General features: G+C 45.8%; 1 protein-coding gene across 1 annotated transcript; it reads left to right on the top strand.

The window, feature by feature from the left end:
* Positions 1 to 561: 561 nt before the first annotated feature.
* Positions 562 to 19,287, top strand: LOC140723736 (zinc-binding protein A33-like). The gene is made up of 5 exons (XM_073038282.1): positions 562 to 843; positions 1,523 to 1,618; positions 2,035 to 2,268; positions 4,051 to 4,210; positions 18,216 to 19,287. The coding sequence occupies exons 1-5, from the start codon at positions 811 to 813 to the stop codon at positions 18,767 to 18,769; spliced, it is 1,077 nt and encodes a 358-aa protein (XP_072894383.1). The 5' UTR covers positions 562 to 810; the 3' UTR covers positions 18,770 to 19,287.
* The last annotated feature ends 4,796 nt before the right edge of the window (positions 19,288 to 24,083 follow it).

Raw genomic sequence — 24,083 nt, 5'->3', positions numbered from 1 at the left:
ACTCAGCGGGTCGGGCAGCATCTGTGGAGGGAAATGGACAATCGACATTTCGGGTTGAGACAGTTCAGATGAAGGATCTCGATCCGGAAAGGTCCTTCCGATCGGAGCGATGGGGCCTTTGGACATTCGGCTAACGTTTTTTGTCGCTCTAGGTGTTTACGAGATGGGGTTGCTGGGCATATGGCAAACTCACCTACGCTCGTCGCCGGGATTAGACAGTCCATTGGGCGTTTTCTTATCTTTTCCCAGTTTAATTTGTTTTTGATCCCACACTAACATGGAAATAGCCAGAATTTCCACTGAACATATCGAGCAGCAGAATGTTCATTCCCCGAGTCTGCAGCGCGCGTAGTGGACAATCGCGGTACTGCAGGGGATCAGCAACTCCCCGAAAGTGAAAGCATTCTGAATCAGGAAGTGCCGGGAGTTAACATGGCTTCGAAAGGACCGGCCGAGAGTTGGACCGAGGAGGCAATTTGTCCCGTCTGCCTGGATTTCTTCACCGATCCGGTTATACTGGAGTGTGGACACAACTTCTGTCGCTCTTGTATCACACGGTGTTGGGAAAGGGAGCAGAGAAACTCCTGCCCGGAATGTAGAGAGGAGTTTGCTGACCGCACCCTCAGGGTGAATCGGGCCTTAGCAAATCTGGCTGAAAAAGCTCGAAATCTGAATCTGAATCCGAAAGGGAAGGAAAGAAAACTTCACTGCGAGGAACATGAGGAAGAGCTGAAGCTGTTTTGTGAAACGGACAAGACACTGATCTGTCTGGTCTGTGCAGTTGCGCAGGAACACAGAGAGCACCGCTTCATGCCGATTAAAGAAGCTGTTAAAATATACAAGGTAAAAACTAACGTTAGCTTAATACTTAAAATATTTCATTTGTCCTACATACCATCACACTTGTCACACGACCCTCTGCAACTTTCGCCGTCTCTAACGGGATTTTAGCATCTCTCCGTCCCACAGCCCAACTCCGCACCCCGCAACTCTCCGCTCTCCATACGGATCGCTCCCCGTACTGTATCGCCCTGATCCACTCGCTCCTCCCCACTGATCTCCCTCCTGGCACCGACACCTGCAAGCGGGACAAGTGCTACACCTGACTCCTAACCTCCTCCCTCGTCACCATTCAGGGCCTCAAACAGCCCAGTTCCTCCCGTTTCTTCCATGGTCGATTGTCCTCTCGAATTAGATTCCTTCTTCTCCAGCCCTTTACCTCTTCCACCTGTCCCCTCTCAGCTTCTCACTTCCATCACCCTCCCCCACGCTCCCCCTCACGTTGTCTTACCCGTCAACTGTCAGCTGGTTCTCATCCCCAACCTTTTTATTCTGGCTTCTGTCCCATTCCTTCCCAGTCCTAATAAAGGGTCTCATCCCGGAACACCGACTGTTTATTTCCCCTGAATAGATGCTGCCTGACTCACTGAGTTCCTCCGGCATTTTGTGCGATAATCGGGTTTGATCCCCTGTTTATTTCGATGCATCTTTTTTTCTATTTCCTTCACTCTCTGACTTCCAGGATCAGCTAAAATCTTCCTTAGACTCTCTCACAAAAAAGAAATCAGACTTCCAGGAAAAAGAGCAGCAACAGAAAGAGAAGATTTCCGGAGTTCGGGTGAGGCTTCCTGAGCGGAATTTCTGATATTACTGTCGAGTTTTGCTCCATTTAATGCAGAATAGCCGAGAATCGCAGCTCCAGTGACCTGGGTCCGATCCTGACCTCTGCTGCTGTCTGTGTGGAGTTTCCATGCTCTCCCTGTGGCCATGACGGTTTTAGACACATCCCAAGAACATGCTGGTTAAATGGTTAATTACAATTAACCCTGTGAAGGTGGGGGAGGGTATATGTGAATCAGGTGGGAGTTAATGGGTCAATGGGGGGAATAGGTTTCAGGAAAACGTGAGGGAATGGGGTTGACGGGAATGTCTCAGAAGTAGTATGGACCCCAATGGGCCGAATGGTCACCTTAATGTCATAAGGAAATACAACACAGCAATGCAGTATATTAATCTTCACCTTTCATTCGACAGAAACAGTCACACAGCGTTCAGACCCACATCACATCCCAGTTTGCTGAACTGCGCCAGATTATCACTGAGAAAGAGCAGAGCTTACTCGGGGATCTCAGGGAAGAAGAGAAGAGGATTCTCAACCCAATGGAGAAAAATCTTCTTAAGATTCAAGAGAATATAAGGATTATTCAGGAGGAAATCACTAAGTTAAAGGAACAGATGGATCAAAAAGACAGTGTGATATTTCTCAAGGTGAGGGATTACATTTCAATTTGTTCCTGTCAGAGGGCACTAAATGAACAGTGGTATATTTGAAATGAACACAGCACAGCGGCCAATTCTAACAAATCAATTGTCGCTGCTGGTGACCTCACACAGATTGTTCTCCTTGCATGACGAACCTCCGATCACTCCGCTAATGGCATTCTAAAATGTCGGAGACAGATATTCGATCCTTTATCAGCAACATACAATATTTAAGCGATGAAATTTCAGCATTATTAATCATAAATTAAACTGCAATTAATCGGTCAACAAAAGATATGGCATCTGCCAGTCCCAGGATCAAAACAACACAGAACAAAGTATGAATACGTAACTTATTCCCTTCACTTTTACCATGTCCCCACTCACCTGACTGGTTATCATAATAAGCACCTAACACAGAATACAACGCAGACAGAAAACTGACGTGTTGCTCCTACACACAGCATTTACAAATGGCAGTAAACTGTTTCTCACCAGACAATTGATGCAACTATTCAGGGTTGATATTTTCCAAAAACTGGATTTCCACAACTTCTGTACATCCCAGGACAGAATGCAATCTTCTCTGAAATGATTTACTCTGATCATAACACAGAGCTGCTGATTGTGTCCTTAATTAGAACATTAAATATCCTCTAAAACTCCCATTAACACCCAGTTCTACTCACAGGCTGTGAGTGTGTCTGGTGCGGTGGGTGTGAGGGTCTCTCTGTCAATCAGTGAGAACAAAGAATGTGACCCACACATCAGACTTAGCCTCCATATCCGGTTTCCATCAGATTACGGAAACTTTCACTGTCTCTACTTTTTCGAATTATTTTTACATGGGATTGTGTCCCGTTCTCTGTCATGAGCAGGCCATTCAGTCCATCTTCTATCAATTTCCCCTCTGCACAAACCTCCTGCCACCTACTCACCGCACCCAGCAACAATGCCCCGAACTCTCTGGTCCCTCACGTGTTTATCTAGCCTCCCCATTACATTCAATCTCTGCTGTACCATTTCAACCACTCCTGTGGCACTGAGTTCCACATCCCCTTCACTAAATTTCTTGTGGGATTTATTAAAAACCTCCTGGCATTTTATCTTTGGCTGAAGGTCTCCCCATAAATAGAAACATAGAAACAAAGAAAACCTGCAGCACAATACAGTATCTTTGGCCCACAATGCTGTGTCGAACATCTACTGACTTTAGAAATTACCTCGAGTTACCCATAGCTCTCTATTTTTCTAATCTCCATGTACCTGTGTAGGAGTCTTGTGAAAGACCCTATTGCATCCGCCTCCACCTTCGTTGCCGGCAGCCCATTCCACCCATTCCAAAACACTTACCTGACATCTCCTCCGTACTACTTCCAAGCACCTGTGTCCTTTCGTGTTCGCCATAATGAAGTACTTTTTCCACCTTCGCGCAAGCAAATCCATCACTAAACTTAAATTGTTCCATTTTATCATTCTGATGTCTTATCCAGATGGTAATGCACAGCCTGTCCTGTCTTTCCTGTCAGTTCCATCTTCTCAGTAATGGTCTGAATTTCAGAAACTTTCCCTGTAATTTTCCCCGTGGTTCTGTATTGCTGGTGTGTGTTTGTGACTGTGGGACTGGGAATTTTCAACACCTTGTAATGATTTGGATGAAATTCAGGATGTTGACATTAAGTCCAAGTCTAATCAGATTTGTGCTTTTATTTATTTCAGGAGGAAGCTCATCGAAACAGGAGGTAGGACATGCTCTTTACTGAAACCCTGTATGGATTTGTAAAATAGTTCAAAATTCCAGTTTATCACCAGCAGTTTAATATTTACAGAATCAGTGACGATGTCCAGGAATTGTCAGTGACAGATGAGGCCCTACCGGTTGAAAAATTCGATCGCTTCTATTTGTTGAACACAGTGCTGAGAGAAACACTTGATGCCATTAACCGAGGTAAAACTTACAAAGATTCATTTTTACTTATTCATGAAACACAATTAATTTATAAGCTGAAGCAAGGATTGGCTGTGATAATGGACTGAAGGGGAACTGAAGTTTATTTCACATCAACCCCACCGACTGGGAGGCATCGCTGTCACATGGTCAGCTGAAGATGTCAGACCCCTGAACACACCAGCACAGGGTCACAATACAACCAATACACGGGACTGGCAGATGAACCACTGTGTCCTGATTCCAGACACACTGCACTAACACACCAGGACATGAGTTTGAATCTACCACAGGAGCTGGTAATTTAATACTGACTTGATGATATTGTAGGGAATAAAAGCGAGTATCAGTGTGGTGACAGGGATTGTCCTCTGTGCCCTGTGAGTGCAGACTCTGACTGACACAGGTCTTCCCCCTTCTGGAACCACAACTCTCACTGTTGTTAGAGACAGAAGAGGGGAGCAGTAGGGACAGGGGACTCAATTGTCAGGAGACAGACAGGAGAATATATGGACGGGAATTGGACACCCGAATGTGCCAAGGTCAGGGATGTCTCCGATCGTGTCTGCAGCATTTTAGAGAGGGAGGGAAAACAGCCAGATAACTTGTTGCATTTTGGGACCAATTACATCGGAAGTAAAAACAAAGAGGTCCTGAAAAGAATCTGGCTAGCTTGGTAGAAAGCTCAGAAGCAGTACCCCCAGGGTTGTAATTTCTGGATTGCTGCCTGTGCCACGTGCTGGTGAGGGTAGAAACAGGATAATTTGACAGATAAACATGGCTGAGAAGGTGGTGCTGGGGACAGGGATTCAGGTTCTTGGATCATCGGGATCTGTTCTGGTGGAGGAATGACCTGCTCAAAAGGGATGGGTTGCACCTCGACCCGAGGGAGAACAATATTCTCACTGAGAGGTTTGATAGAGCTGTTGGGGAGGGTTTCAACTAATTTGGTGGGGTGCGGGGTTGGAACTGGAGTGAAGGGATAGGACTGATGGTAAAAATGCAAAGATAGCGTGCAGTCAGACTGTCAGATATGGCGGACAGATGAGAGGAGAAAATTGCAGCCAGCAAGGTGAGTATCAGTGCATTAGGGATGCAGAATTAAAAAGGGTAGCAGATACAGTACACAAAGTGTTATATCTCAATGCATGGAGTATGAGAAATAAGGTGGATGATCTTGTTGCACTATTACCGATTGTCAGGTATGATGTTGTGGCCATCACGGAATCGTGGCTGAAGAATGGTTGTAGTTGGGAGCTGAATGTCCAAGGTTACACAATGTATCGGTGGTATAGGAAGGTCGGGTGAGGGGGTGACGTGGCTCTGCTGGTAAATCAGCAGCAAGATGTGACATAGGATTGGAAGATGTTGAATTTTGTGGATTGAGGTAAGAAACTGCATAAGTAAAAATGACACTGACAGCAGTCATATACAGGCCTCCCAACAGTCAGTGGGTTGGGGCCCACCGATTACAACTGGAAATAGAAAAGGTTGATGAAAAGGACAATGTTATGATAATCATGGGAGATTTCAACATGCAGGGCAATTGGGAAAATCAGGTTGGTAAAGGATCTCAAGAGAGTGAGTTTGTTGAATGCAATGTGATGGCTTTCTTGAGCAGTTTGTCGTTGAGCCTACTCGGGGAACAGCTCTACTGGATTGGGTGTTATGTATTGAACCAGGGGTGAGTAGTTAAAAGAAACCTTAGGAAGCAGTGCTCACAACACGACTGAGTTCAACTTGAAATTTGATAAGGAGAAAGTAAAGTCTGACATTGTAGTATTTCAGAGGAGTGAAAGAAATTACATTGGTCTGAGAGAGGAGTTGGCCAAAGTAAATTGGAAGGAGATGCTGGCAGGGATGAGAGAAGAGCAGAAATGGTGTCAGTTTCTGGGAGAATGTGAGAGGTGAAGGATAGATGTATTCCAAAAATAAATAAATACTCAAATGGCAAAATAGTAAAACCGTGGCTGATAAGGGAAGACAAGTTATTGTAAAGGCAAAAGAGAGGGCATACAACTAAACAAAAATTAGTAGGAAGACAGAGGATTGGGAAGCTTGTAAATATCTACAGAGAGGAACTGAAAGGATGATTGGACGGGAAAAATAAACAAGAAATTGATTTAAATTGACTTTATTACTTACATCTTCATATACATGAGGATTAAAATCTTTACGTTACGTCTCCATCTAAATATGCAATGCGCAATTTATAGTAATTTATGATGAATTATATGTATAACATGCTGGTCAATATAACATAGAAATACAGTTGTTTCAGCACGAGTTAAGCAGTCTGATGGCCTAGTTGAAGAAGCTGTCCCGGACCTGTTGCTCCTGGCTTTTATGCTGCCGTACCGTATCCCGGATGGTAGCAACTGGTACAGTTTGTGGTTGGGGTGACTCTGGTCTCCAATGATCCTTCAGGCCCTTTTTACACACCTGTCTTTGTAAAACAAGTTAGCAAACAATACCAAATTGTTTTTCAAGTATTGTAAAAAAATAAAACAGAGATGAGAGTGGATATAGGACCGCTGGAAAATGAGGCCGGATATATAATAACGCGGGATAAAGAGATGGCAGATAAACCAAATATTTTGCACCAGTCTTCACCGTGGAAGACACTAGCACTGTGCCCGGTGTTGAAGGGTGCTAGGGAAGAGAAGTGAGTGCAGTTACTGTTACAAGGGAGAAGGTGCTCAAAAAGCTGAAAGACCTAAAGATACATAAGTCACCCGGACCAGATGAACTGCACCCTAGTGTTCTGAAAGAGGTTTTGACATTGTGGAGGCATTTGAAATGATCTCCCAAAAATTATTGGACCCTGGCATGGTGCCAGAGGGCTGGAAAATTACTCTTTAAGTAAGAGGGAAGGTAACACAAAGGAAATTACAGACCAGTTCGCCTCACCTCTGTGGTTGGGAAGAAATTGGACTCAACTGTTAAGTATGAGGTTATGGAATACTTGGTGACACTAGACAAGACAGGGCAAGTCAGCATGGCTTCGTTAAGGGAATATCCTGCCTGACAAACCTGTTGGATTCTTTGAGGAGATTACAAGCAGGATAGATAAAGGGGATGCAGTGGATGTTGTATATTTGGAATCTCGGAAGGCCTTTGACAAGGTGCCACACATGAAGGTGGTAACCAGGTTAAGAGGCCATGGTATTACCGAAAAGTTACAGGCATGGTTAGGACATTGGCTGATTGGTAGGAAACAGCGAATGAGAGTAAAGGGATCCTTTTCTGGTTGAGTGCCAGTGACTTGTGTTCCACAGGGGTCAGTGTTAGGACACCTTCATTTTAGGCTGTATATCAAGATTTGGCAGATGAAATAGACCATAAGATATAGGAGCAGAAGTAGGTCATTCAGCCCATCGAGTCTGCTCCACCATTCAGTCATGGGCAGATCCAATTCTTCCAGTCATCCCCACTCCCCTGCTTTCACCCTATACCCTTTGATGCCCTGGCTAATCAAGACCCTATCCTCTCTGACTTAAATATGACTTGGCCTTAACAGCCACTTGTGGCAACACATTCCACAGATTTTCCACACACTGACTAAAGTAATGTCTCCGCATCTCAGTTCTAAAAGGAAGTCCTTCAATCCTGAAGTCATACCCTCTTGTCCTAGAGTAGATGGCTTTGTTTCCAAGTTTGCATATGATACAAAGATTGGTGGAGGGGCCGGTAGTGTTGAGGAAACAGTTAGGCTGGACAAGGACTTGAATGAGGAGAATGGGAAAGAAAGTGGCAAATGATATACGATGTTGGAAAATGCATGGTCATGCACTTTGGTCATAGAAATAATGTGCAGATTTTTTTTTCAAATGGGGAGAAAACCCAAAATGCTGAGATGAAAATGGACTTAGCAGTAATTCTGCAGAACACACTAAAGGTTAACTTGCAGGTAGAGTCAATGGTGAGGAAGGCAAATCCAATGTTAGTATTCAATTCAAGGGGTTTAGATAGCATTCAATCCAAGAGCAGGGATGTGATGCTGAGGATTTATAAGGCACTGGTGAAGACTCACCTTGAGTATTGTGAACAGTTTTCTAAGAAAAGATGTGCTGGCATTGCAGAAGGTTCATTTCATAAGGATGTATCCGGGAATGAAAGGGTTATCATACGAGGAACGTTTGATAGTTCAGTGTCTGTACTCGATAGAATTTAGAAAGATGAGGGGGGATCTCATTGAAACATTTCGAATGTTGAAAGTCCTAGACAGAGTAGATGTGGAAAGGATGTTTCCCATGGTGGTGGAGTTTAGGACAACAGGGCACAGCCTCAAATTAGAGGGGCATCTATTTAAAGCACATGTGAACAAATTTGAGCCAGCAGCTGGTGAATTTGTGGAACTTATTGTGTGCATTTAAGGCAGAGCTTGATAGGTTCTAGATTGGACACAGCATCAAAGGTTACGGGGAGAAGGGAGTCGGGCTGAGGAGGGAACAAAAGGATCAGCCATGATTGAATGGCGGAGCAGACTCGATGGGCAAATGGCCTAATTCTGCTCCTATGTCTTATGGTGATCAGACCACTACATCAAAGCATTGTGAGAATGAGCTCGGACACACCAACAAGCATTGACATGGGTCAAGATTTCATCTCGGGAGAAGCACACACAGCATAACCGGCCTGGCAAAGCTCCCTCACACACATACACAGGAAGGATTGGCAGATTGTAGTCAGAGCCTCAGCAATGTACGTTGTTATTTCCCTCAGTAACCTGGAAACCAATCTCTTCAGAGACAGTCATTTATTCATTTAAACAACTCAATCACATGTGACACATTGTCAACACACACCAGACATGTGATGACACACTGTAACATACAAATTCTTCAATATGCACACTCTCCTTCAATGTGTATACACACCAGACGAATATTTACCACAATCAACAGACACACACACACACACACACACACACACACACACACACACACACACACACACACACACACACACACACACACACACACACACACACACACACACACACACACACAATATATTATCAGAGTGTGACACACGGCCACAGAAACAGGCACAAATTCCTATTTAGGATTGAAATCTGCCGTCCTTACCCAGTCTGTCTGTTCTGTGGCACTGAGCTGCCCTCTGACGTGACGTCACATCAACACTTCACAGACAGACTCCGGGGTGAGATTCCTCAGGAGGATGATCTGGGAGGGTTTGATGGATGTTGACCTCACGGCCCACTTCATCAATCTGCAAGACTAAGGTGTCTTCTTGAGCATGGCCCATTTTTAGATAGATAGATAGATACTTTATTCATCCCCATGGGGAAATTCAACATTTTTTTCCAATGTCCCATACACTTATTGTAGCAAAACTAATTACAACCAATACTTAACTCAGTCAAAATATGATATGCATCTAAATCACTCTCTCAAAAAGCATTAATAATAGCTTTAAAAAAGTTCTTGTGTGTGTTTAACCTTTAACCATTTCCCTTCTGTGCACCTGCCCAAATTTATTTTAAAATATTTTATTTTTACCTGTTTCTACAGCGTCTGAGGTCAAATTCCATTTACCAACCTCCCTCTCCATGAGAATATTACCCGATAGACCACTCAGAAAAATTTCCCATCTCACTTTCAATCTGAGGCCTCTGGATCTGTACTCCCATTTCTTGGAAAAACAAACGTTATTTAAGCTCCTTATGAATTATTTACCTCGATAACGGGTCATACCTGAACATCCTACAGTACAGCTGAATAGCCTGCCATGTGCAGAAGTTCGCTGATGACACGGTCATAGTGGGGTGTGTCAGGAATGGACAGGAGGAAGAGTATAGGAAACTGATACAGGACTTTGTGATATGGTGCAACTCAAACTACCTGCGTCTCAATATCACCAAGACCAAGGAGATGGTGGTGGACTTTAGGAGATCTAGGCCTCATATGGAGCCAGTGATCATTAATGGAGAATGTGTGGAGCAGGTTAAGACCTACAAATATCTGGGAGTACAGTTAGATGAGAAGCTAGACTGGTCTGCCAACACAGATGCCTTGTGCAGGAAGGCACAGAGTCGACTGTACTTCCTTAGAAGGTTGGCGTCATTCAATGTTTGTAGTGAGATGCTGAAGATGTTCTATAGGTCAGTTGTGGAGAGCGCCCTCTTCTTTGTGGTGGCGTGTTGGGGAGTCAGCATTAAGAAGAGGGACGCCTCACGTCTTAATAAGCTGGTAAGGACGGCGGGCTCTGTCGTGGGCAAAGTACTGGAGAGTATAACATCGGTAGCAGAGCGAAGGGCGCTGAGTAGGCTACGGTCAATTATGGAAAACCCTGAACATCCTCTACATACCACCATCCAGAGACAGAGAAGCAGTTTCAGTGACAGGTTACTATCGATGCAATGCTCCTCAGACAGGATGAAGAGGTCAATACTCCCCAATGCCATTCGGCTTTACAATTCAACTGCCAGGAGTAAGATATGTTAAAGTGCCGGGGTTAGGACTCAATGTATTTAAGTAAACTACTTAAGAACTTTTTAAAAGCTATTATTAATGCTTTTTGAGAGGGTGATTTTAGATGCATATCATATTTTTACTAAGTTAAGTATTGTATGTAATTAGTTTTGCTACAATAAGTGTATGAGACATTGGAAAAAATGTTGAATTTCCCCATGGGGATGAAGTATCTATCTATCTATCTATCTTATCCACTCTCTGCTTTTAACCCAAGCCCCCAGGCCTGGTAACATCCTCCTGAAGCCTCCTGTCCAGTGTAATGACATCCTCCCCATATTTGGGAACCGGAAATGCAGACAATGCTCCAAGTGTGGCCTATCATTGACGTCAAAGGCCTTGCTGAATTTCATGTGGACAGTGTGGAACAGGCTGATGAATACACGACTGAAAGTGTTTTTTTAGATTGGGACAAGAAGGGCGGCGTGGGAGCTAAATTCTGAAGGAAGGCAGTTTTTTAAAAAAAAACTTTGCGTACAAGAACAGCGAGACTGCGCAGGACGGCGCGGAGTGTTTAAAAAGATGACCACCCTATACAGCGGGCAGCGGAGTGGGTGGCAGCAGAGTGTAGGGCTTTGGCTCAACGGGCTTAGGCGGAAACGGGAAGAGTCGAGAGCGAGGCACCGACTCTTTTTCTCCCCTTGGCAAATCGGCCTGGACGGACGGGGGAAAAGCAGGGCACATTAGCCAATGGTTTAAAAAGTTTGTGTGTTTGGTGAAGTAAGTGGGTGAGTAGACCTATCTTTCTTTGTTTCATTCCTGTAGAATTAGGTAGCATGTCTGCAGGGTTAGTGCTTTGTTCAGGGTGTCAGATGTGGGAATCCTGGGAGACCTCCTGCCTCCCTGATAGCCACATCTGCACCAGGTGAACCGAGATTCAGCTCCTCGGAGACCGTGTTAGGGATCTGGAGCTGCAGCTTGATGACCTACTGCTTATTAGAGAAAATGAAGAGGTGATAGACAGGAGCTACAGGGAGGTAGTCATCCCGAGGCTACAGGGGTCAGAAAACTGCGTGACTGTCAGGAGAGGGAAGGGAAATGCCCGGATAGTGGAGAGCACCCCTGTGGCTGCCCCCCTCAGCAACAAGTATATCGTTTTGGATGCTGTTGAGGGGGATGACCTGACAGGGGACGGCCACGGTGACCAGGTCTCTGGCACTGAGCCTGGCGCTGTTGTGCAGGAGGGAAGGAGGGAGAAGAGGAATGCGGTAGTCATAGGGGATTCCATAGTCAGGGGAACAGACAGGAGATTCTGTGAGCCTGGTAGAGATACCCGCATGGTGTGTTGCCTCCCAGGTGCCAGGGTACGGGATGTCTCGGATTGGGTCCAGAATATTCTGAAGGGAGAGGGCGAGCAGCCAGCTGTCTTGGTACATGTTGGTACCAATGACATAGAGAGGAAAAGGGAGGAGGTCCTGAAGAGAGATTTCCAGGAGTTAGGAATGAAGCTGAGAAGCAGGAGCTCCAGGGTAGTAATCTCAGGATTGCTACCTGTGCCACATGCTAGCGAGGGCAAGAATAGTAGGATCAGGCAGATGAATGCATGGCTGAGAGACTGGTGCAGGGGGCAGGGCTTCAGATTCTTGGATCATTGGGATCTTTTCAGGGGGAAGTATTACCTGTTCAAAAAGGACGGGTTACACCTGAACCATAGCGGGAATGTTTAATAGAGCTGTTAGGGAGGGTTTAAACTCATTTGGCAGGGGGATGGGAAACCGGAATGATAGAGCGGAGGAGGGGGAAAACAGAAATAAATCAAAGATAGTGAGCAGTAAATATGTCAGGAAGGACAGGCAGGTGATGGAGCAAATTTGCAGTCAATGGGATGAGTTGCAGTGCAATCAAAACAAAAAGTATCAAATACTGGACTTAAGGTGTTATACTTAAATACACACAGCATAAGGAATAAGGTGGATGATCTTGTCGTACAGCTACAGATTGGCAGGTATAATTTTGTGGCGATCACTGAGACGTGGCTAAAGGATGCATGTCTGCAAGAGCTGAACGTCCCAGGATACACAGTGTATCGGAAGGATAGGCAGGTAGGCAGATGGGGTGGCGTGGCTTTATTGGTAAGAAATGATATTAAATCATTGGAAAGAGGTGACATAGTATCGGAAGAATCTTTCTGGGTTGAGCTGAGAAATAGCAGGGGTAAAAGGACCCTGATGGCAGTTATCTACAGGCCTCCTAACAGCTGCAGTGATGTGGACTACAAATTACAACAGGAAATAGAAAAGGTTTGCTAGAAGGGCAGTGTTATGATAATTGTGGGGTATTTTAATATGCGAGTGGATTGTGAAAATCAGGTCGACACTGGATCTCAAGAGAGAGAATTTGTAGAATGTCTACGAGATGGCTTTTCAGAACAGCTTGTTGTTGAGCCCACTAGGGGATCAGAGGTACTGGATTGGATATTGTGTAATGACCCAGAGGTGATTAGAGAGATTGAGGTGAAGGAGCTGTTAGGAGGCAGTGATCGTAACATGATTGAGTTCACTGTGAAATTTGAGAAAGAAAAGCCGAAATCCGATGTGTCGGTATTGCAGTGGAGTAAAGGAAATTAAAGTGGCACGAGAGAGGAACTGGCCAAATTTGACTGGAAAGGGACACTAGCGGGAAGGACGGCAGAGCAGCAGTGGCTGGAGTTTATGCGAGAAGTGAGGAAGGTGCAAGACTGATATATTCCAAAAAAGAAGAAATTTTCGAATGGAAAAAGATGCAACCGTGGCTGACAAGAGAAGTGAAAGCCAAAGTAAAAGCAAAGCAGAGGGCATTCAAGGAAACAAAAATTAGTGGGAAGACAGAGGATTGGGAAGTTTTTAAAAGCTTACAAAAGGAAACTAAGAAGGCGATTAAGAGGGAAAAGATGAACTATGAAAGAAAGCTAGCAAATAATATCAAAGAAGATACTAAAAGCATTTTCAAGTATATAAAGAGTAAAAAATGGGTGAGAGTGGATATAGGACCGATAGAAAATGATGCTGGAGAAATTGTAATGGGAGATAAGGAGATGGCTGAGGAACTGAACGAGTATTTGCATCAGTCCTCACTGAGGAAGATATCAGCAGTATACCGGACACTCAAGGGTGTCAGGGAAGAGAAGTGTGCGCAGTCACAATTACGACAGAGAAAGTACTCAGGATGCTGAATAGTCTCAGGGTAGATAAATCTCCAGGACCAGATGGAATGCACCCTTGTGTTTTGAAGGAAGTAGCTGTGGAGATCGCGGAGGCATTAGCAATGATCTTTCAAAAGTCAATAGATTCTGGCATGGTTCTGGATTAGTGGAAGATTGTAAATGCCACTCTGGTATTAAAGAAAGGGGCAAGGAAGCAAAAAGTAATAGACCTGTTAGCTTGAGAAATGGTTGGGAAGTTGCTGGAGTCAATTGTCAAGGATGAGGTTACCGAGTACCTGGAGGCATATGACAAGATAGGACAAACTCAGCATGGTTTCCTTGAAGGAAAATCCTGCCTGACAAACCCATTGAAATTTCTTGAGGAGATTACAAGTAGGCGAGACAAGGGAGATGCAGTGGATATTGTGTATTTGGATTTTCAGAAGGCCTTTGACAAGGTGCCTCACATGAGGTCGCTAAACAAGATAAGAGCCCATGGAATTACGGGAAAGTTACATATGTGGATAGAGTGTTGGCTGATTGACAGGAAACAGAGAGTGGGAATAAAGGGATTCCATTCTGGTTGGCTGCCAGTTACCAGTGGTGTTCCACAGGGGTCCATGTTGGGGCCGCTTCTTTTTACGTTGTATAGCAATGATTTGGATTATGGAATAGATGGCTTTGTGGCTAAGTTTGCTGATGATACAAAGATAGGTGGAGGGGACGGTAGTGCTGAGGAAACAGAGAGTTTGCAGAGAGACTTGGATAGATTATGAGAATGGTCAAAGAAGTGGCAAAAGAAATACAATGTTGAAAAGTGTATGGTCATGCATGTTGGTAGAAGAAATAAACGGGCAGACTATTATTTAAATGGAGAGAAAACTCAAAGTTCTGAGATGCAATGGGACTTGGGAGTGCTCGTGCAGGATACCCTTAAGGTTATCCTCCAGGTTGAGTCGGTGGTGAAGAAGGCGAATGCAATGTTGGCATTCATTTCTAGATGAATAGAGTAGAGGAGCAGGGATGTGATGTTGATGCTCGATAAGGCACTGGTAAGACTTCACTTGGAATACTGTGTGAAGTTTTGGGCTCCTTATTTAAGAAAGGATGTTCTGACATTGGAGAGGGTTCAGAGAAGATTCACTAGAATGATTCCTGGAATGAGAGGGTTAAGATATGTGGAACATTTGACCACTCTTGGACTGTACTCCTTGGACTTTAAAGAATGAGGGGGAACCTCACAGAAACATGTCGAATGTTAAAAGGCATGGACAGAGTGGATGTGGCAAAGTTGTTTCCCATGGTGGGGGGAGTCTAGTACGAGAGAGCATTACTTAAGGATTGAAGGGCGCCCATTCAGAAGGGAGATGCGAAGAAATTTTTTTAGCCAGAGGGTGGTGAATCTCTGAATTTGTTGCAGCAGTGGAAGCCAAGTCATTGGGTGTATTTAAGACAGAGATTGATAGGTATGTGAGTAGCCAGGGCATCAAAGGTCATGGTGAGAAGGTGGGGGAGTGGGACTAAATGGGAGAATGGATCAGCTCATGATAAAATGGCGGAGCAGATTCGATGGGCCGAATGGCCGGCTTCTACTGCTTTGTCTTATGGTCTTATTTGAATGCACCAGTATACGGAATAAGGATCTTGTAGCACAGGTAGAGTTTGACAGGTACAAACTTAGGCAGGTACGACTTTGGTCAAAGGAATAAAGGCAGAGACAATTCTGTAAACAGGGCGAAATTCCAAAATCAGAGGTGCAAAGGGACATGGGTGTCCTTGTGCAGGATTCCCTGAAGGTTAACTTGCAGTTTGTGTCAGTGGTAAGATTGGCAAACTCAATGTTTGCTTTCATTTCGAGAGGATTAGAATACAAGAGCAAGGATGTAATTCTGAGGTTTTATAAGGCATTGGTCAGACCACACTTGGAGTATTGTGAGCAGTTCTGGGTCCCTTCTATCGGAAAACATGTACTGGCATTGGAGGGGGTCCAGAAGATTCACAAGAACGATTCCAGGAATGAAAGAGTTAACAAATGAGGAGTGTTTGATCGTTCTGGGCCTGTACTCATGGGTGTTTAGAAGAATGGCTGATTTATTATCCACCTCAACCCTATTCTCCCACCTCCTCCCCATAATTTTTGAGACTCTGACTAATCAAGAAGTTTACTTATTAACTTCTGCTTTAAAAATCAAACAGGAGAAAATCTGCAGATGCTGGTAATCCAAGCTACACCGGTCCTGATGAAGGGTCTCGCCAGATCTCTCTGACACCTGTCTGGAGAGAGTTGATGTTGGGAGGATGTGGGTGGGTCGAGAACGGTAAGCACAGCCTCCGACTATAGGGATGTCCATTTAGGACAGAGATGAGGAGGAATTCCTTTATCCACAGGATAGTGAATCTGCCACAGGCAACTGTGGAGGCCAAATAATTGCGTATATTTAAAGCAGAGTAACACACACAAATTGTTTGGGGAACAGCAGGCCGGGAAGTTTCTATGGAAAAGAGTAAACAGTCCACGGTTCAGACTGAAACACTTCATCAGGACCTGTGTTGCTTAAGGGTTCCTGCAAATTCATCCCCTGTCCTAATGAGGGGCTGCTGGGGATGGGGTTGTGTGAAAGGGGACAAAGTCATCCTCATCTGCCATCTTTGCCCCCTCTAGCTTCTCATTACCTCTACACACACAGTTCACCCACGGGGTTTCCACCTCTCCCCCCTCCTGGTACAATCTGCCATTCATCTCTCCCCTACTGGTTCCCATTATCACCTCCTTTACTGTCTCAAACCATCACACTGCCCCACTTCACACTCACAAATGAATGTGAACATTGTATGACGGGCCTGTTCCTGTGCTGTACTGCTCTATGTTCTCTGTTCCCAGTTTCGAAGAATGAGAGGAGATCTCATGGAAACACAAAATTCTTTCAGGGGTCAACAGGCAGGAGTGAGGGAGGATGTTTCCCCTGTCTGAGGAGTCAAGGGCCAGGGGTCTCTCTGCTCTCCTGTCCAGCGGAAAATCCCTGGAGAGACATTAGTTGTCCACCCGCTTTTGTCGAGTCAAAGGTTAAAGTCTCCCCCCGATCCCCGGGGCCGAGCTGTCCGAGTCTCCCCCCGATCCCCGGTGACTCTCTAATTCTCTGCTTCTCCCCCCGATCCCCGGGACCGCGCCGCCCGAGTCTCCCCCCGATCCCCGGGGCCGCGCCGCCCGAGTCTCCCCCCGATCCCCGGGGCCGCGCCGCCCGAGTCTCCCCCCGATCCCCGGGACCGCGCCGCCCGAGTCTCCCCCCGATCCCCGGGGCCGCGCCGCCCGAGTCTCCCCCCGATCCCCGGGGCCGCGCCGCCCGAGTCTCCCCCCGATCCCCCGGGACCGCGCTGCCCGAGTCTCCCTCCGATCCCCGGGGCCGCTCCGCCCGAGTCTCACCCCGATCCCCGAGGCCGCGCTGCCCGAGTGTCCCCCCCGATCCCCGGGACCGCGCTGCCCGAGTCTCCCTCCGATCCCCAGGGCCACGCCGCCCGAGTGTCCCCCCGATCCCAGGGGCCGGGCTGCCCGAGTCACCCCCCGATCCCCGGGGCCGCGCTGCCCGAGTCTCCCCCCGATCCCCGGGGCCGCGCTGCCCGAGTCTCCCCCCGATCCCCGGGGCCGCGCTGCCCGAGTCTCCCCCCGATCCCCGGGGCCGCGCTGCCCGAGTCTCCCCCCGATCCCCGGGGCCGCGCTGCCCGAGTCACCCCCCGATCCCCGGGGCCGCGCTGCCCGAGTCTCCCCCCGATCCCCGGGGCCGCGCTGCCCGAGTCTCCCCCCGATCCCCGGGGCCGCGCTGCCCGAGTCTCCCCCCCGATCCCCGGGGCCGCGCTGCCCGAGTCTCCCCCCGATCCCCGGGGCCGCGCTGCCCGAGTCTCCCCCCGATTCCCGGGGCCGCGCTGCCCGAGTCTCCCCCGGATCCCCGGGGCCGCGCTGCCCGAGTCTCCCCCCCGATCCCCGGGGCCGCGCTGCCCGAGTCTCCCCCCGATCCCCGGGGCCGCGCTGTCCGAGTCTCCCCCCGATCCCCGGGGCCGCGCTGCCCGTCTCCCCCCGATCCCCGGGGCCGCGCTGCCCGAGTCTCCCCCCGATCCCCGGGGCCGCGCTGCCCGAGTCTCCCCCCGATCCCCGGGGCCGCGCTGCCCGAGTCTCCCCCCGATCCCCGGGGTCGCGCTGCCCGAGTCCCCCCCCGATCCCCGGGGACTCTCTAATTCTCTGCTTCTCCCCCCGATCCCCGGGGCCGCGCTGCCCGAGTCTTCCCCCGATCCCCGGGGCCGCGCTGTCTGAGTCTCCCCCCGATCCCCGGGGCCGCGCTGTCCGAGTCTCCCCCCGATCCCCGGGGACTCTCTAATTCTCTGCTTCTCCCCCCAGTCTCTGTCACCCTGGATGTGGAAACGGCGAATCCGCAGCTCGAGGTGTCTGAGGATCGGAAGAGTGCGAGATGGACCGGGACCGAGAGGAATCTCCCTGACACCGGGAAGAGATTCACAAACTGGGAATGTGTGCTGGGATCGGAGGGATTCACATCGGGGAGACATTACTGGGAGGTGGAGGTGATGGGGAATCGGGGCTGGTGTCTGGGAGTCGCCGCAGAGTCTGTGGAGAGGAAGGGATGGGTCAGACTGAGACCGGAGACCGGATTCTGGATCATCGGGCGGGATGGTGACGTGTTACATCGGGATTATGACGTGGACGGTGATCTCACCTCCCCCGAGTCCCGTCTCGCTGCCGGTCCCATCCCCGGGAGGGTGGGAGTTTATCTCAGTTACGAGTCCGGGACAGTTTCATTTTACAACGCTGAGACCAAGTCCCATCTCCACACCTTCACTGGGAATAAATTCACGGGGAAACTTTATCCTTTCTTCGCGACCTGGGATGAAAACCAGATGCTGAGAATCTGCTCCGGTTCCGCTCCGGGTCTGTAAACGGGTCGGGTCCCGGGACCGGCGTCAGGAGTAAAGTCCCTGTAAATATAAATGTGCGGAGAGTGCAGCTAAATACGTGGCTAAGGACATGGTGCAGGAGGGAGGGCTTCATGTTTCTGGACAATTGGGCTTTGTTCCCGGGAAGGTGGGGCCTGTTCCGACGGGACGGTTTGCCCCTGAACTGGAGGGGGACTAACATTCTTGCGGGTAGATTTGCAGTGCTGCTGGGGGGCGGGTGGAGGGGGTTAAACTAGATTTGCAGAGGGAGGGGAACCAGAGTGTTAGAGCAGATAGTGAGTTGGAGGAGGATAAAGGTCATGCGAGGACTGCATGTATAGACAGAAATCAAAGGTTTGTACATTAGGTTGTAAATTAATTTTCAGAGCTTTAGAAATTGTAGAAAATAAAGATTTCCAAAAAGATTTTGATGAAGAACATGACCAGAACATATGTGAAAAATTGGCTACTTCAGTTTTACACCTATCGCAATAATTGTCTATGTTAGGAAATATTTTGGATAGTCTCTCCTTTGTTAAATAGTAACAGTGAACAATTTTAAATTGAATTAAACACTGATTGGTTCATATTAAAGAAGAATTGACCATCTTCATTAACAAAGGTCATATTAAGTTCTCTTTCCCAAACTTGTTTAATCTTTAGTGAATCTGTTTTTTTTGCAGATTTATTTATTTTTATTTTCATTTATTTTGTGATGGTCCATTGATGACATTTGAAGAGTTAATTAGTAAATATTCTCTCTCTCATACACACTTACTGCAATATCTTCAGGTTAGACATTTTTACAAAAATAATTATCTCAGTTTCCATATATGCAAGAATCTGATTTGTTGGATAATATTTTGAATATGAATCCTTCAGTAAGAGAATTTGTAATTCTCATTGGTAGAATTTATAATTTATTTTTAATACATTATTACAAAAAGATAACCTCCCACCTAAGGTTTATACATGATAGAAATATTCGTTGTTTCAGACGTGATAGAGGGGGAGGGATGAAAGGGGGAGGAGTGGCATTACTAGTCAGGGAAAACATCACAGCTGTGCATAGACAGGACAGACCGGAGGGCTTGTCTACAGAGGTCATATGGGTGGAGCTGAGGAACGGGAAAGGTGTGACCACACTAATAGGGGTGTATTATAGACCGCCCAATAGTCAGTGAGAATTGGAGGAGCAAATCTGTATAAAGACAGTAGACCTACTTTCATACCCTTCCTCTTAACTAAGTTTTTTTTTTCGGTCCCTTGCTTTCAGCTCTTTTTTTTTGGTAGTCGGCATTATTATTTTCTGTTTTTAAGTGTATTTACAGTTTTGGGGGTTTGAATGTCCTGATTTATGGACTGGAGTTGTGGTTGGACTGCAGTTTTTTTTGTTACGGGGCTTGGGGAGGAAGTAATTTTACATGTCTTCAATTTGGCTGCTTTCTCAATTATCTTTTTTGTATTATATTATTATTGTATGTTTATTTTTGCACTGTATTTATTTTCTTCATTTTGATTTGGGTTTTTTTTTCTATCTGTAGCGATGTAGAAAATGCATAAAAAACTAATTTAAAAAAAATAGTAGACCGATGTAAGAAACAGGAAGTTGTAATAGTAGGGGATTTTAACTTTCCACATATTGACTGGGACTCCAAAAAACTGTAATAGGGCTCGATGGCTTGGAGTTTGTGAAATGTTTTCAGGAAAGTTTTCTAAATCAATATATAGAGGTACCTACGAGAGAGGATGCAATACTTGATCTCCTATTAGGAAACCAGACAGGTCAGGTGACAGAAGTATGTGTAGGCGAACATTTTGGGTCCAGTGACCACAATGTCATTAGTTTCAAGTTATTTACGGATAAGGATGGGTCTGGTCCTCGAGTTGAGGTTCCAAATAGCAGAAGAGCTAATTGTGTGGAAATGAAAAAAGATCTCGGAAGAGTGGATTGGGATAAGTTTTTTTTTCCTGACAAGGATGTGTTCAGGAAGTGGAATGCCTCCAAATGTGAAATTTTGAGGGTGCAGAGTTTGCATTTTCCTGCCAGGATTAAAGACAAAGTTAGCAGGCATAAGGAACCTTGGTTTTCAAGGGACATTGGCGATCTGGTTAAGAAAAAGAGAAGTGTATAGCAGGTAGAGGCAACAAAGAGCAAATGAGTTACTTAAAGAGTATCAAAAACATAAGAAAATACTAAAGAAGGAAATCAGGAAGGCAAAAAGACATGAGGTGGCTTTGGCAGATAATGTGAAGGAAAACCTGAAGGGTTTCTACAAGTATATTAAGAGTAAAAGGATAGTAAGGGACAAAATTGGTCTCCTAGAAGATCAGAGTGGTCGTCCATGTGTGGAGCCTCACGAGATGGGGGAGATCTGAAACAGTTTTTTTGCATCAGTATTTACTCAGGAAACTGGCATAGAGTATAGGGAAGGAAGGGAAACAAGCAGTAGTGTCATGGAACATTCGTAGATTAAAGAAGAGGAGGTGCTTGCTGCCTTACAGCGCATAAAGGTAGATAAATTCCCCGGGCCTGACTTGATATTTCCTCGGACCTTGAGAGAGACTAGAGTAGAAATTGCAGGGGCCCTGACAAAAATATTTAAAATGTCTTCAGCCACGGGTGCAGTGCCAGAGGATTGGAGGGTAGCTCATGTTATTCCGTTGTTTAAAAAAGGCTCCAATAGTAAACCAGGTAACTACAGGCCAGTGAGCCTGACATCAGTAGTAGGTAAGTTATTGGAGGATGTTCTGAGAGATCGGATTTACAAGTATTTGGACAGCCAAGGGCTGATTAAGGATAGTCAGTACGGCTTTGTGCATGGTAGATCGTGTTTAATGAATCTCGAAGAGTTTCTCGAGGTGGTTACCAACTAAGTAGGTGAAGGAAAGGCTGTGGATGTTGTCCACATGAACTTTAGTAAGGCCTTTGACAAGGTCCCACATGGGAGGTTAGTTCAGAAAGTTCAGACATGAGGTATCCATGGAGAGTTTGAAGAGTGCAGAGATTTACTAGGATGTTGCCAGGTCTTCAGGAGTTGAGGTACAGGGAAAGATTGAACAGGTTAGGACTTTATTCCTTGAAGCGTAGAAGAATGAGGGGAGATTTGATAGAGGTTTACAAAAGTATGTGGGGTAAAGACAGTAAATGCGAGTAGGTTCTTTCCATTTAGATTAGGAAAGATAAATATGAGAGGACATGGTTTTAGGGTGAAAGGGGAAAGGTTTAGGGGGAACATTAGGAGGATCTTCTTCACTCAGAGAGTGGTGGGAGTGTGGAATGAGCTGCCATCTGACGTGGTAAATGCAGGCTCACTCTTAAGTTTTAAGAATAAATTGGATAGATACATGGATGGGAGAGGTCTGGAGGGTTATGGACTGGGTGCAGGTCAATGGGACGAGCGGAATAAAGTTTCCGCACAGACTAGAAGCACCAAATGGCCTGTTATCTGTGCTGTAGTGTTCTATGGTTCTATGGAGTAAAATAAACACGACATGAGAATTGTCGATCGATTAATTTTAACTTGTTCACCGCATCCGTCAACCGAACAGAAACACCGGGGATTCAGCAGCAGTTGCGGGCGGCGGGTCCTGAGCTCCCCCGGGTCCTAAAGTCCACCCGTAATGAGACAGGTTAAATGGGACAATTGGGGGCGGTGCTGACCGGAAAAGACAGTGAAGATTGTTCATTAAGTTCATCTGCCATTTCTTTGTCCCCCATTACTACTTCACCAGCATCATTTTCCAGTGGTCCAGTATCAACTCTCATCTCCCTTTCACTCTTCATGTAACTGAAAACTAAACTTTTAGTATCCTGATTTATATTATTGGCCAGTTTGCCCTCATATTTCGTCTTGACCATTCTTATGGCTTTTTTCATTGCCTTTTGTTGGATTTTAAGAGCATCCCAATAATCCAACATCCCACTCACCTTTGCTACCCTATATGTCATTTCCTTAGGTTTAACACAATTATTACATGCCTTTTCCAGCTCAAACTGTGAATTGATTTAAAGTCAGTCCCATGATTTAATAGTTTTTATTTGAAAACTATCTACCCTCGCAAAGATTGTACTGAAGACTGCATTTGATTTTTCTTCAGCCTTATACGCTTCACATTGAAATAGTATGTGTTTCGACAGTTTCATAATGACAAAATGTACACAACACAGAATGAAGTTTTCCAATTAGTTACAAGGCATAATTAAGCATAGTGTGGACATTTCTATGTCATGTCAATATCATTCCTTCCCTTGTTTTAAGCCCTTCTTCTATAAACCCAACAGGATTATGTATTCTGTAAAGGTGTCTGTCCTTATGTCCATTATCCTACGTCTTGCCATAAGCCCCTAATTCTTAACACTACCAACCCTTTAGCTTCTGATTTGCTAAGTGGAAGGTCTATATCAACAGCTTAACATTTAACATCTTTTGTGCTAAACAATCAACCCCATCATTTCCCTCAACAGTGTGATGTGCAGGGCCCATAATGTGCAGACATATAAATCAAACTTTATATATGAAATACCATCTGAGGAGTTTCCAACAGTCAATCTGACCTACTGCCAGAATGACCTGTTTAAGACTTATCAAAACTGAAATGTATTCTGAGCAAATTATAAGGACCAATTTCCTCCACCCACTGTAAGCCTAAACTGTTGGGAAAGAATTCTGCTTCCTATGCTGATAAATGACTATAAGTCATTTCTTTATCACCTGCAATTCAGGCACACAAAAACAGCCACACCAACATCCCCAGTTAACTTATCTTTGGATTCATCTGTAAAAATGGTTACTGTATGATAATAACTTTCATTAATATACTGATGAACCAACAGACTCTCAGGCAGAACCGAATCCGATCGTGTAACCTAAAATCAACTGTGGTCATTGGAAAAAACAAGGTGTGGTTACAGAGAAAGCTACAGTGGGACATATTGTATCATCAAATACACCCGTATTCCCAGCGTGGTAAGAACCCAGCCACTCAGAACAAAAAACACTCTTCTTGTGATGTCCCCAACCGTCCTCCAGCACACCTTTAACAGGATGATCATTTCCTTGCCCCCGCAAATTAATCCAGTATGTTGACATCAACTTGAACCTCTGTTACTTTGAGGGCAATTGTCTCATTGCAATCAGTAAAGCCAAAGCAGGAGACAACATTACTGCACTAGAAAACAATCTTAAAGTCTGTAATTGTATCACATACAAACATTTTTAATTTGAAGATGAAGCTGATCCATAAGCCACACAGACATAATCAAGATCAGATCAAATTAAACAAATATAATTGGTCAACAAAGATTTTCAAGTTG

This window comes from Hemitrygon akajei, unplaced genomic scaffold (assembly GCF_048418815.1).
Source record: "Hemitrygon akajei unplaced genomic scaffold, sHemAka1.3 Scf000131, whole genome shotgun sequence".
NCBI lineage: Eukaryota > Metazoa > Chordata > Chondrichthyes > Myliobatiformes > Dasyatidae > Hemitrygon > Hemitrygon akajei.
Note: the sequence above shows the minus strand (reverse complement) of the source record. Positions and strands in the feature narration are given on the sequence as shown.

Excerpts from the sequence above, each read along its gene's own strand:
- LOC140723736 (XM_073038282.1), top strand. The coding sequence starts at position 811 with ATGCCGATTAAAGAAGCTGTTAAAATATACAAG. Across the intron at positions 1,619-2,034 it reads AGAAGATTTCCGGAGTTCGG|AAACAGTCACACAGCGTTCA; the intron begins GTGAGGCTTCCT and ends TTCATTCGACAG. Across the intron at positions 2,269-4,050 it reads ACAGTGTGATATTTCTCAAG|TTCAAAATTCCAGTTTATCA; the intron begins GTGAGGGATTAC and ends TTTGTAAAATAG.